Below are 20,506 nucleotides of genomic sequence, written 5' to 3'. Positions count from 1 at the left end.
GGCCTCAGATGTGACTAGATAAATGTGATACCCCACCTAAGCACTGCTATCTTGACATGTCAGGTAAAACAGTGGCGTCCATGCACCTCAAGATACCGACAGATCACTGGGAAAACCTAAAGAGTTACACCTAAGCACTACATTCAGACTGCCAGTGTGTCAGATCAGCATTGTTAACTAGCATGGGATTCAGCTGGTGGCTGGTCCACCTTCCTTGTGTTGCAAGCCTATGTACCATTTTGTAGTGTTACAAAATACCTTTATAAAAATGGAGAAAAATAAATTGATAATTAAAGTGTATATGCGCAAGTGCTGAGGACGGGGTAATAATTTGATGCAGCTATAGATGAAATAGGCTACCTGCTGGGTGATTATACTTAAAGTTCAGCTTCTCACAAAGGTCCAATGTGGACATTATCATATGGTAGTGAAATTTGGTGGATGTTCTAATGTGTTAATGTGGAACTGATGTAAGCTGGAAAAAAATTAAATCCAATTTTGTCCACCAGGCACAAATCAGGTGCTGTGAATGCAAAAAAAGACATACTTAAATGTTTCCATATGTATCAGATTAGGGAAAGGATGTGGGCAGAAAAGGTCAAACAAGTGAGAAAGCCATAATGTTGATTTTCTTATTAACCACAGCTTACAAAATTTGTTCAGTACAAACACCAGAGACATTGACGAGATGCTGTGCAATGCCAGATTGGCACCTGGTGGCCAAAATTGGAATTAATTTTTTCCAACATACATAATTTCTGCATTAATGCATTGGTATATGTACTAAGTTTCACTACCATTTGATAAATAGTGCCCACAATGGACCTCTGTATGTAGCTGCACTTAAATTTCACCATCTGGTACACAGGAAGAGAGATGCCTTCTTTTATCATCACTCACAGTAAGCCTGAACCCAGTTAGGTTATGGTCTCTTGTTAAATACCTTTCTATTTGAAACTTCCTGGCAGATTAAAACTGTGTGCCCGACCGAGACTCGAACTCGGGAACTTTGCCTTTCGCGGGCAAGCGCTCTACCACCTGAGCTACCGAAGCACGACTCACGCCCGGTACTCACAGCTTTACTTCTGCCAGTACCTCGTCTCCTACCTTCCAAACTTTACAGAAGCTCTCCTGCGAACCCTGCAGAACTAGCACTCCTGAAAGAAAGGATATTGCGGAGACATGACTTAGCCACAGCCTGGGGGATGTTTCCAGAATTAGATTTTCACTCTGCAGCGGAGTGTGCGCTGATATGAAACTTCCTGGCAGATTAAGTTTCATATCAGCGCACACTCCGCTGCAGAGTGAAAATCTCATTCTGGAAACATCCCCCAGGCTGTGGCTAAGCCATGTCTCCGCAATATCCTTTCTTTCAGGAGTGCTAGTTCTGCAGGGTTCGCAGGAGAGCTTCTGTAAAGTTTGGAAGGTAGGAGACGAGGTACTGGCAGAAGTAAAGCTGTGAGTACCAGGCGTGAGTCGTGCTTCGGTAGCTCAGATGGTAGAGCGCTTGCCCGCGAAAGGCAAAGTTCCCGAGTTCGAGTCTCGGTCGGGCACACAGTTTTAATCTGCCAGGAAGTTTCATATCAGTGCACACTCCGCTGCAGAGTGAAAATCTCATTCTGGACCTTTCTATTTGATTTTAGCATGTACTGTGACAGAAGTGTTCTGTCTGCACGAAACATGGAAACAGAGTAACTCGTCTGAGGATAAGCCATAAGTACTCAAACTTGGTCTTTTTGTGCTGGTTGCTGCCATTCTAATATGATCGTTTTTCCAATATAGTGATTCTTCTATTCATTACTGAGAAAATACTGCTTCTCAGGGGATTCCAAGAACCAAACTTCAAGATTAAATCTACAAATATTCTATATCTAATACATTACAATGTATAGTGATATGTGAAATACAGAGGTAGATTTTAATGTCTGAGAAATTCAGCATCGTCACAAGTTTGTGATGTTCTCATCCAGTAGTAGACCCTCCTACAATTTGATCCAGCACATTTTTTACTCTTGTTATCAAGGAATTTGCCCACATCCTGTTCCCAATCTGTTACATATGGAAACATTTCTATATGTCTTTCTTGCATTCAAAGCACAATTATTTTATCATCTCTGGCACTATAAAGACAGCAAGTTTGATACTTAGAAAACAATTTAATGACAACGTGGTATCAGTTTTGATACCTTTATGTTATATTCATGGCTATATCTTTCATCATTAAATAGATGTAAAAAAATTGGTGCTCAGATTAATGTTATTATGGCTCTGAAAATGTGGAATTGAATGGAACAAAAGTTCTTTATTCCACTTCCCAGCATTAATGTAAATATTTTTCATACTTATATTCTAGCTTTGAGTCACAAGTACAGTTTAGAGCCTGTATGAAGCTCCAGTGACTTAAGACATTCTCTTTGTTGAACCGCTTCTAAATAAATATTGTTAGCACACTTTATATTGTTGTGTCTTTTATTTAACTCGTGCAAAATTTCTATATCTGGCAATCATTGGTGCAGTTGTTCTCTCAGCCAAAATCACTTGAAAAGTGGAATTGTCAGGTTGCCTATATCCTTCCAGAGTACACAAATGTACAAAAACATGTCTGCAATTAATAAATTTGCAGCCATGCCTTACTGCTTAACTAATGAATAGCAAATAATGAATCAACATGTTTTAAATGTAGAAACCCTTGTGATTACACATTTCTTCTGCCTGCACAAGAATTTAACACAACAAGTTGATACTAATATCAAAGACATGGAAGACTAAAGGTTGGTCCCATCAGGTGTGACAATACACTGCATATTAGCTGCTTATGGTGGATTGAAAAATGAATTGTAATTTCAAGGTCTTAATTAAATACAATGCCACAAGATTCTTTCAAATTTGGAACCTGCTATTTCACTTCACACTTTTAATATTCTAGCTTGCCGAGAAAAACTTTTCTCAGAGAAATATGTGAAATAAGGGGCAGGTAACCAATCACCTACAGCACATTAGTGAATGGAGCACAGGAACATCTGACAGAAATACCTGATACCATGTATACTATCGGTTCCTGCATAGGTTAAAATTATCTCAGCCGTTTCGCTAAAAGAATTTATATGATTTTGTATATAATATATTATATTATATTTCAGGCAAAATATATACAATGAAATTAATTTGTTACACTCTGTATGTACTCTTCTTTTAAGAATAATTGAAATTACAAAACTTCTGTCATACTTATTATTAATTGCACAATCTAATGTGAATTATTTAATTCATTTCTGGATTAATTTATAAAATGATGATATATTTTAGTGATAATTCATCTTCTGTTTGTAAACTCTCTTTCTTTGTAAACTTTTTGCAATATTGTTAGTACCGCAGAATGTAAGTAGTGGTGGGCATACCTCAGATTTTGGTAATCTCTCTAATAATTTAATCTGTGGTGTGATAAAAATGGATATAGTGAAGTTACCATGGTATAGAAGAATGGGATAAAATAAGAAGATATTTATAGCAACAGGCAAATCTTTATCAGTTATTTAGTGCAACAAGAATTTGCAATGTTAAATCAAAATTTTCAGCAGCAAGAATGTACTCCTAGGCACAATAATACTTTGAGCCACTGACAACAACAACAACGAGATAATTAAAATAAGTTAAACGTTATTATTTTTTCTATCTTACACCTCTCGAAACTTTTGAAAATAGTGAAGATACTATGACAACGAGTTTAATAGTGATGTGTGGGAAGGTAAGATTACTTCACTCCCTGGGCCATGGCAATATGGGAACATAAGTTTGGACACCACTGCTATTTAGAGTGTAGCCTTTTATTCTTCTTTACCGATTTTTGTACATCTCTAAGTTTTGCTCATTCCTGTTCTTGACTTAACAATTTTTTTTCACTATGTCTGGACTAAGTAAAACTCACTAAGCCAAGCTTATCCATACAGTGGATGAATTAAAACAGCTATTTACTGTAACATTTAACTGAATTCTTATGTACTTCTTTGTCTTTTGCATAAAAATGTACATTACATTCTTCTTCTTCTTCTTCTTCTTCTTCTTGAAGTTCGAAAGGTATCTGTTACTAGTCACATTAACAAAAATCTAACCTCAATAAGAAGTGCAACAATTTTGGGAGGATAGGTAATATATGTAGGTATAACATATTCATGACCAACTACTACAGGAGAATTTTTAATATAAATTCTATAGATATCTTTATTTAAATCCCAAATTCAGTATGGTATATACACATATAAACAGAAATATTAACATATTTAGAAATAAATACCGTGTAGATTTCAGTAAGCAAATGAGTGCTACAACTGTATCATAAGCAACAGTTCACAGAAAGATTCCACTTCCTGAGAATAACATCTTTTGATGAATATTCTGGACTTACAAAAATATATTCATGTGTAAAATCAATTAATGGCATGCCTGGTGAATCTACATCCAATAAACAGCATTGATGGTGAGAGAGACCACATAAATAAATATTTTGTGTTAATCATTCAGAAAATAGGCAGTTAACTTTAATACAAGCTTCCTTGCCATTCTTGCTATTGAAATTTTTATTTTTGAGGATAAAATACTGAACAATTAATGAAATAGGAGGAACAGATCACTTTCTGAATACAAAACAAACATAATATAACCTTATTTTCTGTAGTAACATGATTTAGTACAAATTATGGCATGAAACAATGTGAAGTAAGCACATTATGTTCATTTATTATTATGACTGCTTATGAAAACACAATTATGTAGATACATTATAAATAATTTTTTCTTAGCAACCTGAGACTGTTCAAACACACAGAAGCATCAGTCAAAAAATTAATGGATGGATCAGTGTTAAGTAAAGCTCATCTCTCTCCAGGAGAATCAGTAAGTATTTAAATCAGTGGCTGAAATCTTTGTTCTATGATATCGGAACTACTTTCATGGAAAGGATTACAAACTCACTTCACAGAAAAGTTTTTCTGTGATTTTAGGAATTTGGTGATGGTATTCATTTATTAATATATCAACAATAATCTTTTGCCAATAGTTTCATAAAAAACCAGCTAACAATGATGATAAGTCAACATGTCCCTCAACAACTGAGATGGTTAATTTATGAGTGCAAGTCAAAATGAAACAATTTCACAATTTTAATCATTATCACAAGCCATTGCACATTTTGGTATAATTTTACATTGTCACAAAGGACATATAGATATATATATAATGTAAATGATCATCAGGGACAAAGACAAACCATGGTCATAATTTGTACCCACCTCAAATCACAGTCAATCATTAATAAATTCTTATTTCTAGCTGAATAACCAAACTGCATTCTCTAAGACTGGAATCAGACATTTTTTAGAATAATCCTAAAAATAACAACTGATATTATTAATAATATATCTTAGCACAGCTACAATCACTAAATATAATTTGCAGATATACTAATATAAAAAAGTGATCACACCATTCATTTCAAAACAAATGCCCCTATTCTTCTTCAGTATCAATGATATAAACTAAATTAACACAAAAAGGAATTACTTGAGTTATGCATTATTGTTGGAGTGTATACAGTTCATTCTAATGAAAAAACACCACATTTTTTTCTTCTGATGTGTACCATTGTGTAGATAAGAAATTCTTACAGTGTTTGAAACAAAATGAGCAAGCAAATCTCTAACAGAATTTGATAAAAATACATCACCTTCCAAAGACACAAAGTTTATCATTTCAAGACAAAATCACACAATCCAACTTAATGTTGGACTTCATACACGTACAAACCAATCAAGTGCAACACACACATCCTGCAACTCATCTGTATTTCTCTTTGGCAAGCAATTATGAAAGTTCGTTTTCCAGCAATGACAAATGTAAACTCACTTGTGACAATTTAAATCAACAGTTTCACAATGTAACTGAAACTAAGTTATGACATGCTTGCTTTAAAGATGTAGATAACTAATTACCATGTCTGTGTTACACCAAAGGGTACTAACACTGACACAAAGGCCTAAAATACATTTTCAGTCTCAATTGCAAAAAGAAAAAAAAAAAGACATTTCTGAGAGTGAACAAATTCATCACTGTCAGTGGCTGCAGCTATTCAATTTTTTGCATACAAGCTTTGAATTAAATAATCATACTTGATATACAGGAAAGGTAATACTTCATCAATTACAAGGAGAAAACACATACTCCTTGTACTTTCACCTTGTGAGTAATTATAATTAGATACACAGGAACAACAGTGCTTATATACCAGAAACAAACAAATGTTTCTGATAAATCTATAGGTAAAACCTTTGAAAGTCTAGCTTGCTTCTTATTTAAGTTTGTAACACATTTACTCACGCACAGTAGTCACTGATTCACACATCACAATGAGGAGGTAATAAAATCATTGCCATGTAAGTAACTTTGTGGAAGCTAATGTACATTACCCTCCTCTTAACAGCCACAAAATGCAAGACAAACATTTAATGAAGATCTTGTAAAATCATCCACTCATCTGCAATGGCAAATGAAATTAAAAATGTTAAATGGATATGTAGCTCTCACATGCAGCCTCACCATACAAAACCTGCCCCCTTCAAAAATAACAAACATTTCAAAGGTCAAACAACTACACAAAATTTTAGTCAGATTTTTACCTAGAAGCACGACATATATTGCAGTACAGTTTATTCTAAATTCACAATGCAGTACTCTTTTGAAATACTCAGCTACTGTGCGTTTCGACTAGTCTCTTACAAAAAATATTTGTTACCAATATATCGTCACACTACAACAGGTACAAAAGGATATACATGTGATGACTTAAGAAGTTAACATCAGTTTCTTTTTTAAAAATACTCTAATGTTAACGGCACATTATTAAAGCACCGTAGTTTCAACTCTGCAGTAACTGTGTATAGCTCTCATCTTCTGTTCCCTTTCATATTTATAGCAACTGTCACAATATAGATACACACCATATACATTCTGCAAAATAAACAATTGTCTTTTCAACAAGTACGTAACATTTCTTCATTTAGCAAGTAACAATGACATAAATTTTCTAAAAGAAAACAAAAATATATTATTAAGTCCCTTTGTGTAAACAACATATTTCAACAACACCTTTTGCATCGTCTTGTGCAATTCAATTGCACCTTACAAAAAGCCATATAATATGTGTAATTAATGTTTCTCAAAGTGGGATAACCATTTTTCCATTTGCAAGAAAGTATCTATATGCAGAGTCTTCAAGCACTGTCACAGGAGACTAGGCTTAAGAACTATGTAGTTAGTCACACTTTTCCATCTATGACTCCTGTATTCAGTATTGTTTATTACATAATTCTTCCCACCTGACTAAAATGCTTACTCAACTGTAATAGTTGGCATCCTCTTTGACTTCTTTTCTGCACCATGGTGTCTCTGTCTGTGATGCCTTTTGTGGTGCCTCTTATAAGCTGTTGATGTCTCAGTTTTAACAGGCATTTCAGGGGTAGTCATGCGTGAGGATGATCCAGAGCTTGAACTGTCGTCTAGTCGACGTTTCTGAGATGCTGATCCAGAACTGGAACTGTTGTCTAAACGTCGCTTTTGAGATCTAGTCAAAGGACCTGTGGTATTTCTTCCAAGTTGTTCCCGAGAAGGTCCAAGGCCCACATCTTGATGTAGTGCCCTGTGTGATGATGTTGCTACTGCAGGAGAACCACTTGGCACTGATAACTGTGCTTCTTGTCCTTGTACTGAAATACTCGTTTCGGATGGAACACGTCTCTCCGTAGGTGCTGGTAACCGGTTGCTAATTTCTCCTAAACTTTGTGACACTTTCATTCCTGATATATCAGTCGTACGATGCTCAACAATCAGTACTTCTGAATCTGAGACTGACTTCTTCCACTTTTTCCTTACAGGAGATAGCACAAAATCACTGTGTCGTTTCACTCCACTCTGTCCACTGTTGGAGCTTGAGGAGCAGCTGCATTCATCAGAAGAAAGACTGGAAAGATACTCCCTCACTCTTGCTTCTCCAAAATTGAACACCTTGTTTCCATCCTCTTGGCTGCTGCTAGCTCGTTTGACACTTCCACTCCCAGTAGAATGAGTTGACCCAGACTGACTGACTTTTACTGGAGTCTGAATTGATGAAGTTCCTAGAAAAAAAGATTGCAAGAACTGTAATGCTGTTGACTGAATGACACAGAAGGAGCTGAATGATTACAAACAGAATTAGAATACCAAAATTTGGAACTATGTGCAACATTTTTACGTGTATCACTGTTGACTAAATTTCTATAGGTACATGGTGAGTACAGATATTTAGTTCATCATTAGTTTTTTTTTTTTCTTTTGAAGACAAATATTCTGAAATAATCTTGCAGAAAGAGGGTTTGGTTTTATGGTATTCTCTTATATCAGCATACCTGAAGCAAAGTTAATGATAAATAGCTGAAGAGATGTTGAAAATCTGAGTATTACTTCAGAAACTACCACTTTTAGGAATGTTTGCAAGTATGAAAGAGAAACATGTTGATCACTGGAAAGATTAAAAGGTCTGATTAAGGCTATGGACAGCAATTATGATTAAGGTGGTTGCCGGGGAGGGGGACTATATACTCCAAAAAATCACTGAGCTTTGTTCAGTGCACCTTAAAGTGTCCAACACATGTTATCAGTTAGCATTACTATGAAGCCAGAAGGTTAGAAAGAAAGGTAAAAATGATTACTGATAATTTTAAGCAGTTATATGAGGCATTAAATTCAGTGTGAAATAAAATATATATGATGCACAGCTAAAAATATTGATTAATTACATTCATCACTTGATGCAAACAAAAAGAAATTGTACTAAAGAACATTACAAAGCCCAAAGAAAATATTGAAACAGGATTTACAAGACAAACCATGGTAAATTTTATTGTACATGAGAGTAAAAGTAGATATGCAGACATATGACAGTTTTATCATTAGTGAGTATACTACCTATTGCCCACGTTGTTGAATTAGCCAGTAACAGAAAGAGCTAAGATAAAACAACAATAACACGATCAAATATTAAGTGGAAAAAAGCTCACCTGAAGAGCTTGAAGTTGAAAAGCTACTCGATGTTGAACAACTTCGAGCATCAGTTGAGGATTTCTTCATACGTCTGCGCTGGGCTAATTTTGCATTTACCACATCCTGAAACAGACATTGAATGTAAAACATACACTGTAAATAGCGTTTCTTAAAATAAGATATGAACCTTGGGTGATTAAAGAAGTATGTTGTCAAAACACTTTTTAATGAACTGTTGAAATCTGGTCATATTTTGACACGTCTGTTTCATAAGCTATAGAACCAAATAAATCACTCACCTGCAGTCTGAAACCTTCTTTTTGTGCCTGGTAGAAGGCATCAAATGTCTGCTTAACCCCTATCTCTGCAGAACGTGCTGAAGAGCCAGCTGTGAGAACATCAGGTGTCATTAGGGGAGTTGATGGGTACAGTCTTGTATTGCTGCCCTTGAGCCATTCATTTGAACGTAAGTCACTCATTCGTAGTCTCTTTTTTGGATCAACAGTCAGCAGACCTGTAACGTTAATAATATTTTGTTACGTAACTGCTCATATCTTCATTAATGATCTATCTAAAAAAAGTTTCTGCTATGTAGTAGAACACTTTTCATATTTACACGACAAAGAAAAAGTAGTGACAGTTAATATTTAGCATTTACTTTCAATGATGATCAGTATTTTATGTTTCAAGTGGCCCCATGATAATTCACTAGGACATCTAAATCAGAGTTTTTGAAAGAAGTGTGAGGAATACAGATAAATTGATTGCTAAATAAATATTAAATTGAGAGCTATTTTTATTGCCTAATCAAGAACATGCCTTGCATAGCAAAAGTTCCCTAAATTTGGCATCTCTGACACTGAGGTCTCTCCCCCGTAAATACTCATTTAGTGAATGATTAATGCAACAGCACCAGTTATGTGTAATTTTCAATATGCTAGTAAATTCCAATGTAATCCAAACTGACATTGTATATTTTAGTTGGTATGTGACAGGAGTATACATTTACAATAACACAAAAATCTGATGAAATCATAATATCATCTACAGATGAATGTTACTGATTACATAACTAAATGACATGTAAATGTGAGAGGCTGTTACCCATAAGAGTAGCAAGCTACAACTGGAACCAATCGAGTCAGACAAACATCTTGTGATAACAGTGAGTTGGAAAATAAAGAACTGAAAAACAACAAAGGTTGAGGTGTGAGTAAGTGGTGGACCTCACTTCACTGGTTGGGTATCACTATGGCACAAGATACTGCTTCGACTCTGCTTCTGTGACCCAACCTAGTGTACTGTACAAGTATGTATGATCCACAGTAGGTTCGACAAAGTAATGTTATTAAAATTTTATCATGAAGATCAGAATGGATGTTCAGTGGTTTGGCTGCCATGGGAAGGAACCACTGCAGAGAGAGTAGCCTCAACAGTCAATACCTGAAGCAATACACATTATCCCAGGAAAAGTAACTTATAAGAACACTAGCACCTGTTTCTAGGTAGAAACCTAAGAAAATCCTTTAGAGTTTAGATATACTGATTTAAAGGCTGTGAAGGTCAGAGTGCCTCAATTACAGCAATAAATGGTCATTAAGTCAGTTCTTCATTCATGAATAGAATGGATGGTGCATTAAGTCTATTCTCTTATGACAACCATTGTCATTTACAGAGAAAGTACACAGACTTGCATCTATGAAGAGTATAAGAGTAAGCATAGCAACTGGTAATTTGATGCAATGATATTGCAGAACCGAAAGATGTGAAAATGGGCTCAAGAACTTTATTGAAAATCGCAAGTATTTTCAGATTTTCTCTCACCCTCCTCTTAATTCTTTCCTTTGCTTCTCTCTATCCCAGCCTCAGAATTTAATGTCTGAAACAGTACTTTGTAGGGCATGAGGTGCAGGGGAGGAGGTCCCAAAATTTTAAGCACAAATGAGGACATTGCAATTTTGTCATATAATGACATCATTTGAGACTGTGGCTGTTATTTAAAGACAAACATTGATGGTGTTAAGACACCAACCAGCCCCAAATTTATTTTAATTTCCTTTATTCAAAAGGTACCGTTACCAGTTTTGAATCATTACAATTCATCGTCAGATGGCTTTCATTACAACATGTGCATTTTTTACTAATTAGTTGTTCTAACATATAATATATAATAATAAGCATGTCACACAGATGGTTGTGTTACAGTTTTGCATTGGGATGTGACTCATGCGAAATGTTGGTTTGCAATACTTGTTTTTGTAGTTTTCATCCAGCACACAACGTTCATAGTTTTCGTCACATTCTCATCATTGCACACATAAACTTGTTTAACTGAGCACTTTAGATTTGTCACCAAGTACATTTCCACCACATTCCTACCGTTTCACACGTAGATTTGTATCACTGACCACTTCATATTAGTCACAGGACAGACTTTTAACATGCACTGCAAGTTTTGATAGATATGAAGTGTTTACAAACATATGAGTGCCATAGATGCTATGGTATATTCTAACATTATGAAGATGCCCCATGCTCGGAAAAAGATCATATATTCACTTATGTAATGGAAACGCTTATAATTATATATTATATTTTAGGACAACTAATCAGTAAAAAATGCACCACATGTTCTAATGAAAGCATCAAAGCTGTCTGATGATGAATTGTAATGATTCGAAACTGGTAACGGTACCTTTTGAATAAAGGAACTTAAAATAAATTTGTGGCTGGTTGCTGTCTCAACACCATCCTCAAAGACATTACAAGAGTACATAATATGGTATTAAAAAATAGCCAACAAAAAGGGCAAGAAATTCATGATTCCATAAGCATATCAACAGAGGAAATATGGTTTATTTTACATGAAGATTAACTATAGGAAAACTTTGTGCAAGATGGTAGCTTCATTTCCTTTAATGCCAATCAGAAAGTGAAATCCTAAGACAAATAACTGAATTGTTTTGACAATGATTGACATTAATGTCAATGAGGCGTCATGCGAGAAACGCAGCAACAAAGAAAACACTGTGTGGGAGCCAGATGCCAGTCACCTAAAATCGAAAAGTTTGTCTCATGGTCAAAAATTTTCAACTAATGTTTTCTGGGATGCAAACACAGGTTCTTCTTATTAATTACCTTGAAAATCATAAAATAGTAACTGGCAAATACTATACCAGTCTTCTGGATAAACTGGACGAAACAATACATGAAGGAGGGCATGGACTGCACAAGAAAATAGTCAGGTAGATGCTTCTGCCCAAAGGTGCTTTGGCAACGTGAAATCTAAAAAACTAATCTTTTGCTGCTATACTATTCACCTGATTAAGAACCCACTGAATTCCACATACTTCCAAGTATTAAGAATTTTGGGTTAGAAAACATACAAGTTCAATGAAGAACCAATTGCTGAAGTATATTTTGTACATTTTACAATTAAACTTCTGAGGAGGAATCCTTGAAATGTTCAACAAAACATGTACATCATAGTAACAGTTACATCATGAAGTTGATGCATTTTTTCCATCTAAAAAGTAGCCATTCCTTGTCAAGTGTTGTACCTTTTACCTTGCTTTTGCATTAAGACTAAGCAATCACATTCACAGCTTTGTTATTGGACAGCTGCTATCCTTTACTAACCAAACATTAATCTTGAAAGGAAACTGGTAACTGGGTCAGGTAGTTGGTATACTATGTTTGATCAATTCTGTACAGTGTGTGTAATACTAGTCAGATCAACTTATGACCTTTCAAAAAGTCTAAAAAAAAAAAAAAAAAAAAAAAAAAAAAATAGGCACCATGACAACTGGGGAAAGTAAGATGTTAAACAAAAATTGTTTTTTCTATGAGCGTAAAATTACTTCTGCATACCTTTTGTAAGGTATTTTGCTTGTGAAGATACATGTGCCCAAGCATCAGCATTAAAGTTAAACTCTCCTCCTTTTATCCGCGCCATAACAGCAGCTGCACTATCATCCCTTGATCTGGCGTGGAACGGTGCTTTCCCAGATAACATTGTGTACTGTAAAGACAAGTTGTTTTATTTTAATGCATCAAATTTCACAGGTTTTTCATGTAAGTATTTCAAAATTAGAAAACTAAGTTTGAAAAAGAAAACTTACCAAAATTACTCCTAAACTCCATAGATCACAGTTCTCATCATACCCATCAGCACCTTGATTAAATGCCTGTTTCAGAACTTCTGGTGCTGCATAATGTAAAGTGAAACACGGTGTATGCATAGGTTCCTTTTCTTGCTTCAGTCGTGCAAACCCAAAGTCCACTATTTTGATTTCTGCCATATCAGAGTCATCAGTGAAGAGCAGATTCTGCAATGAAATTTATATAATGAAATGTGAAGGACTGCAATGCAGTTGAATTACTAGTGAAAACAGAAATGCCTAGTTACTGAAAAACTCAAAAGTACCTCTGGTTTGAGGTCCCTATGAACAACACCTCTGGAATGCATGAAGTGTACTGCTGAGACTAACTTGCGCATTATCTGACTTGCCTCACTTTCAGTGAAATGTATTTTCTTTCTTATCCTTTCAAGCAGCTCACCCCCTCTTAGCAGTTCCAGAACTAGATATGTATGCGCCTGCAACATGCCAAACATTTAGCAATTATATCTGCATTGTATATTCTGATTACATTTAGAATGCACTGTGTCTTTCAAAAATGGTTACCTCATCGTGATACACCTCATGCAAAGTGACTATATTTGGGTGTCCCTGGCATGCCCTTAGCAAATTTATTTCCCGTGTACAGTCAATTTTCCGGCTGACAATCTTTACAGCATACTCTTGTCCTGTCTTCTTATGGCAGCATTTTCGACAGACAGAAAAGCTTCCATCTCCAAGAATGCCTTCTGTCAAGTTAATTTCATAATTTTCAAAAAATGGAGACTCCTGTGGAAGTAAAAACAGTGAAATACAGATAATGTTCTGTGTATTCTATCTACTTGTTCATGAGTAAATACATTGTTAGTGTGTTACCTTTATTTTACAAGACATGATGGTTGCACTGTTTGGCTTTTTATCTGTGTTAGCTTGGAATATTTCATCACTTATAACATTTTCACTGAACAGAACAGATGGTGCCACATATGAGTAACCCTGAAAACAAGTAAGCATATTAAAAGGATTATTCTTTCTATTATCAATACATTATAGTAAGAGAAAAATCTATCCCACCCAACTTACCTTGAAAATTTTATCGAAATTAGGGGGGACAATAGCAGGTGAGTCAGTTGGTGTCATCTTAGTGAATTCATCTGAGAAGTTACTCGTATCCAGCTCATTGGTAATTTTTGGAACAAAAGGTGCTGGAATGTTTTTCTGAGCCAGATCTGCCCAATTTGTGCCCTGTAACAAAAAGTTTAAAACATTTTAATTTTACAGCACATTATAAACATCTGCTTGACTACTTCAGTCTAGACCATGCAGATTTTGTAAGACTTTTTGTAGAGCAGTTTACTTTGAAGAAAGGATGTCTCTTCAGTTCTTCTGCATCTTCCTCTCCACCACCCAGGCGCTTTCGTGGATCTTTCACCAGCAGCTTCGAGATGAAGTCAGACACTTCTGGTGAAAGATGATCAGGTATTGGTGGATTTGTCTTGAGAATTCGTCTGAAAAGTAACAGTAAACATTTTTGTCAAAACTGCTCATGTATCTGCACTAAGCATGATGAAATGTGTCTAGTATTTTATTTTCAGGAATTGAAATATAACCTGAGCTTACTCTGACCTTGCCTAGTAGAAAATCGTTTCCAAGTTTTTAGCTCCAAATAGGTATTCAAGTACAATATGAAATAAGTTAACAATACACAAGAAATAATACAACTCTATACAGGATACAGGTGAATACATGTGGTGACTAATGATGTTAGTGGTGGACACAGTTTACGATTATGTCATAAAACAACTTTTATGTACAGTGCTGGAAAGATATTCAAGAACACCACCTAATATCAATTACATCAATGCTGCCTTTAGACTACTGCTAATTTACTTTGTTCAAAAATGACCATCATCTAATTGTTATGGGGAAATGGTCTAGCTCAAAAGCAGCTCATCATAAACTGTGAGTTTTGGTACAAAAATAGAACACCTAGTGGCCTTCACTACAGTGCATTAAAAAATTGTTTTAGCCCATTTTTTGGTTCTTTTGTTTTTTTTCTTTTTCCTAATGTCTTTTGATATCCTGTCTTGACTTTAAGCTGGTAACTGAGACACTGATGCACCTTCTGAAAGTGTTGTCATACACCTGCCTTCTGTTATTCATGAGTTGTCAGCCACATTGAAATATTATGAGGTGTCATTCTAAGATCCAAAAAATCCAAAACAATGGGCTAAAACAAACTTGGAAACTTTTTTTGCAGGTCTTACGAGGACTCACTTTGAGCGAGACCATTCTTTCACTTAAAAATTAGGTGATTAATTTTCATTTTAGAAAATGCAAGAAAAATTAATAACTTCTAAAACATTCAAGTTAGAAATTTCCTTCAAAATATTTTGCTAAGAAGGCTGAATAAAACGAAAGTAAATTAGAAGGAATTTAGGGGCAATCTTGAGGTGAGTGATATTAAGTGATGGTCTTAATTTTTTTTCCAGTACTGTATAGTTGACAGCTTTACATTACAAAAAGAACACTTCCTCATTTGGAAAACGTTAAGAGCAAACTGGTGTTAGTCTATTCAGTTGTTCAAATAAGTGGCAAACAGCGGAACTAAGCTGCAATGAGGAAAGAATGTGCCAGAAAAGTGGGAACAAGTTCCTACATTAAAGAAAGAGATTCTTAGCTCATAACAGTAAAAATTCTGCAATTAAGAGTGTAGGAAAATTTGATATTAAAGTTATTACAATGTCAGTACTTTGGCCAGTTGGAGGAAGACTGGAGAGAAGAAATCAGAATGGCTTATATAAAAGATGTGGAATGCTTATGGGAAAATGACGGAAAATTAAAATTTGGGGCTGGAAGAGGATTTCAAACCCACTACTTCTGAGTAAGGGTCCACTTGTTAGAACTCTGCCAATATAATTATCAAGGCGTGATGGGAATTTAGATGTAAGATCATTTCAAACTTTATTTCATATTCCATACTCATCTTGTTTGCCTGTATTTACATCTTGTTTTTCTGATATTTAGAATGTTGTTTGTAATCGTGTGTACGAATGAACAATGAATTAAAAATTGTTGCTGCCACCAGTATGAGGAAACTGTTTATGTGGTTTCCAGTGTGACTATTTTACTGACCTTGAAATCTCCTGTTGGGTATTTTTCTCTCCTTCGACAGTGAAAGGTGAAGCACCTGTGAGCAGCTCGTATGTAAGCACTCCAACACTCCACCAATCAACAGCCTGTGGAAATGATGAAGAATTGGAGCTTTATTTCACATTGCGTAAAAAGGCTCTCAGGAATTGGTAGACAAACCCAAAACAGTGGGCTTGTATATTTACAAAAGACAAGCAGCTTAGCCTAAATAACGAAATCTATTTTTGACATAAAACTTTGTTCAGATCCGATTTGTAGATTATTAGGCCTATTATAATTTATTGCTGGCTACGTATAGCTCCACTAAAGAGTATATTATTTCGATACATGAAGTAATGGTTAATTCATAGAGGTGTGTATGGTTGCACGGAGGATGTCATAAAACTTCACTTACAATATCATGGCCAGTGTTGCCACCTCTGACGACTTCAGGAGCCATGTATTCGATCGTTCCACAGAAGGAGTAAGCTCTGTGTTCCTGCAAATGAAGGAGAAAAAGAACAAAATTATCAACAATTTCGTATGCTACACTGATGTCTGGACTATGAAATCAGACACACTCGAAAAAGGCAAAGGTCACGAGTTCGAGTCTTGGTCCAGCACACAGTTTTAATCTTCCAGGAAGTTTCATATCAGTGTACATTCCACTGCAGAGTGTAAGGAGGTAAGGAAATATCATACAGTGGTACTGTTGGAGCTGATGAATGTAAAAACAACTGTGTACCTTCTCATGAGGCAGGAATTCTTTGCTGAGGCCGAAGTCCGTCAGAACAACATGCCCTTGGCTGTCGAGGAGGATGTTCTCCAACTTTATGTCACGGTAGATGATGCCCAGCTAAAATGAAGAAAAAACAAATTTAAATGAGTTAATAGTAAAGCTAGCAAATGGACATAATCAGCAATAAACTTTTAAGAAAATGGGAAATGTATTTACCAGCAGTCATCATTGGTTTATGAACAGATGTCATAGAATAAGACAAAACACTCTGCAGCACGACTAATTCTGTTCTATTGTAAAGTTTTCAGCTCTTCTCTTAAAAAGGTCAGTGTCTGTTACTTGGGGAAGTATTTCCTAACATAAAAAAAACTTTTTGCTTATAGTAGCCCTGATAGGCATTTGATATTGGTACCTCGTGAATTACATTCTGTCGTGTTATTTACGTAAATGAGGCATATAAAAATGACCATTTGTGCCAAAACAGTCTCACTTATTTGGCGTGTTACAACTGCTACAATAGTAGAAAGGCCTATTTCGTTTTATCCAGTAGCCAGTGACAAAACAAACGTAATCAGGTCGAGAAACCGCACCAGTCTTGGGTACTATTGGTATTAACAGCTTTTTCAGTACTAGGCAACGACGTTTCGATTTTTCGCGTAGCAAAACTTTTGACAAACTTTGATGAGATAGTAGATTCTTTCGCAGAAAAGAAAGCACGCCGTGTAAAGCTATAGCAAGATTACTGAGAAGACAAATTCTGGGACCTAAGGACTAAAGAAATGTGTACTGTCTTGCTTCTCTCTTGTCTTTACTGGTTTTATTTTCCCTACATTTAATTTTAGGTCACAGAAGAGAAAGTTGGAGGAAGACTGGAGAGAAGAAATCAGAATGGCTTATATAAAAGATGTGGAACGCTTATGGGGAAAATGACGGAAAATTAAAATTTGGGGCTGGAAGAGGATTTCAAACCCACTACTTCTGAGTAAGGGTCCACTTGTTAGAACTCTGCCAATATAATTATCAAGGAGTGATGGGATGATAGCAGATTTTGTGAAGAGTTCTTATTCATTCAGTCACAAGTAATCCCGCCCAGTTTTAACTGTGAGGATTTTTTTAAAGGAAGGTAGAATGTGAAACCGGCCGACTGGGAGCAGGAGACATTTTAATTTCCACTACCCTGCATATAGGTTTGATGGCTTTCATTACAAAATATACACCTTTGAATTCCATAGAGCGAAACATAGTCACACGCAACAGAAGAATGCTGTGTGGAGAGGTGTGGGACTGCACTTTTGCACGCTTGAGACCAAATAACATGTCTTACATTCCCTCGAAGATATATGTTTTAAGTAACAAACTCTTCAGAAAAATGTGCGCTAAAAACGAACATATTTTTGAAAAATCGATTATTAAAAATTTTTGACGCCCTATCTGAAATGCTCGAGGAAAGGTAGATGGGGATGGGGGGCTCCAACAAGTGAACCCCCTGTTCGGAAATATCGTAGATCCAGAGCTGGCTGTATCTTGTGTGTGACACACTGGGCAGCCCTGATTTGTCATTCACTGTCCAGCCTGAAACGCTGAATCTGGCCTGCCCGCCTGCAGGTGAGAGGTGTAGCCAACAGAAAGAACAGTGAAAGTGGCGCGAAGCCAAGCCACGGATAGAGAAAGCTCCTAGACGTTACGGCCTCCGCTTCACCCCGCACCGAGAACTGTTGTACAGCCCATCCAAGATGGCGATCAGGAACACGCAATCTTTACTCTAAATGTGAACTGCTCCCAATATTTGCTCTGCTTGATGGAGCTAGGTAGATAACAGAGGCAATTTAGACGGGCAAGATATTCGACGAGTACTTCTACCGTGCTCACAGTAGCAGTTATTTATTGTTTTATTTGTTTCTTTTCTTCTGTACATCTTTTTAATGATGCACAGGCATAATAACACTGAACAGCAGCGAAATCCATATCCGCTTATAGCCGCTGTTATAGCGCAAAAGCACTGGCTGCGCAGGGTGCACTCTGGACGAGTATGGAGTAGGGATGATCGTAAGTATTCTGTAAGTTTCAGCACAAATAATGAATGAATTTTATCCATAGTGGATGCTGTCGAACTCCGTGACTGTTCCTTTATGGGGTTGTAGAAAAATATCCGCTACCAGTCACAATAAAAGGTTGTTTATTCGTCACACGTCCGGTTTCGGGCTTGCGCGCATCTTCAGTTGTTTATACATTCATTTACATGTGTGTACTGTTGGAGATAAAAAAAGATGAAGCACCATTATTACAGTCATGCTGTGATGATAGTTACACACTTAGCCACAGGAAGTGAAAAGGTGTTGCATATATAGAAATTTAAAAAGCTATTATAGACTGCGACGTTTCTTGATACACATTATGAATTTTTTTGGTTCATACTCAAAGCTATTACAAATTTAAAAAAATGACAGCTAGACAGCTGACAACAGTGAAGTTCTTTGACCAGGACCTACGAGTTTCTGTGTGAGCAACATCTTTACATCTGCTACATCTAATTTCTTTGACCACAGCCCACATGTTTATATGTAAACATAGTGTATTTCACGAGTGCCCATCATAATAGTGTAATATGGAGCTATACCTGATATATGGACGTGAAAATGACCATAAGTGTGTAACTATCATCACAGCATGACTGTCATAATGGTGCTTCATCTTTTTTTATCTCCAACAGTACACACATGTAAATGAATGTATAAACACCTGAAGATGGGCGCAAGCCCGAAACCGGTCGTGTGACGAATAAACAACCTTTTATTGTGACTGGTAGCGGATATTTTTCTACAACCCCACAAATAATGAAACCTTTGAAACATCGCAACATCGACTCATGGTATTTACTGTTGTGAATGATTTTTTTAAGTACTCCAACTGAATAGTTTTGTGAACATGTCTTATAACGACACCAGTGCAACACTTTCGTGACTCAAACGTAATTGAGGGAGGAGGGGAGGGGATACAGCGTGGCGGGAGAGCAACAAATTTTAACGAAGTCAGGTACAGAGTGGGGCAAACAGAAGTGGCCCAGGGAACAAAGTTCCAGGATACAAAGAAAAACAGCAGAGGAAAGGAAATACAGTTCTAACGTCATCCATCTCTTGGCACTTTTGGGCCGTGGTCAGAAAGTTGCTGAAGGCAGATAGATGCCGGATTGCCGGACTTTCTACTATTTCATCCGAAATGTTCTGCTGCATTTCTTTAAGACTATGAGGGTTGTCACGATACACCTTAGACTTTAGGGCTCCCAACGCAAAGTAATCGCACGCTGACAGAGCTAGTGACATGGGTGGCCAGCTCGAGCCGCGTCCAGACTGACCTCTGCTAACAACTCTATCAGGGGTGAAGATAGTGTAAACGTGCTCCAAGGTTCGGGCGGCTGTATGCAGTTGCTCCATCCTGTTGGAAGTAACTGTAT

General features: G+C 36.3%; 1 protein-coding gene across 2 annotated transcripts in view; it reads right to left on the bottom strand.

The window, feature by feature from the left end:
• Positions 1-3,230: 3,230 nt before the first annotated feature.
• LOC126162627 (ribosomal protein S6 kinase alpha-5-like) overlaps positions 3,231-20,506 on the bottom strand; it is a 400,316-nt gene continuing 383,040 nt past the window's right edge. For both annotated transcript variants that reach the window (XM_049919248.1, XM_049919249.1), the window contains exons 5-17: positions 17,062-17,172; positions 16,732-16,815; positions 16,320-16,423; positions 14,542-14,692; positions 14,268-14,429; positions 14,061-14,180; positions 13,752-13,973; positions 13,493-13,663; positions 13,188-13,394; positions 12,937-13,087; positions 9,366-9,580; positions 9,084-9,189; positions 3,231-8,162 (exon numbers count right to left, since the gene is read on the bottom strand). In XM_049919248.1, coding sequence (XP_049775205.1) covers positions 7,381-8,162; positions 9,084-9,189; positions 9,366-9,580; positions 12,937-13,087; positions 13,188-13,394; positions 13,493-13,663; positions 13,752-13,973; positions 14,061-14,180; positions 14,268-14,429; positions 14,542-14,692; positions 16,320-16,423; positions 16,732-16,815; positions 17,062-17,172 — 2,586 coding nt within the window. In that variant the 3' untranslated portion in view covers positions 3,231-7,380. The remainder of the gene's footprint in view (positions 8,163-9,083; positions 9,190-9,365; positions 9,581-12,936; positions 13,088-13,187; positions 13,395-13,492; positions 13,664-13,751; positions 13,974-14,060; positions 14,181-14,267; positions 14,430-14,541; positions 14,693-16,319; positions 16,424-16,731; positions 16,816-17,061; positions 17,173-20,506) is intronic.

The sequence above is a fragment of the Schistocerca cancellata genome, chromosome 2 (genome assembly GCF_023864275.1).
Source record: "Schistocerca cancellata isolate TAMUIC-IGC-003103 chromosome 2, iqSchCanc2.1, whole genome shotgun sequence".
Lineage (NCBI taxonomy): Eukaryota > Metazoa > Arthropoda > Insecta > Orthoptera > Acrididae > Schistocerca > Schistocerca cancellata.
This window is presented reverse-complemented; position numbering and strand designations above follow the sequence as displayed.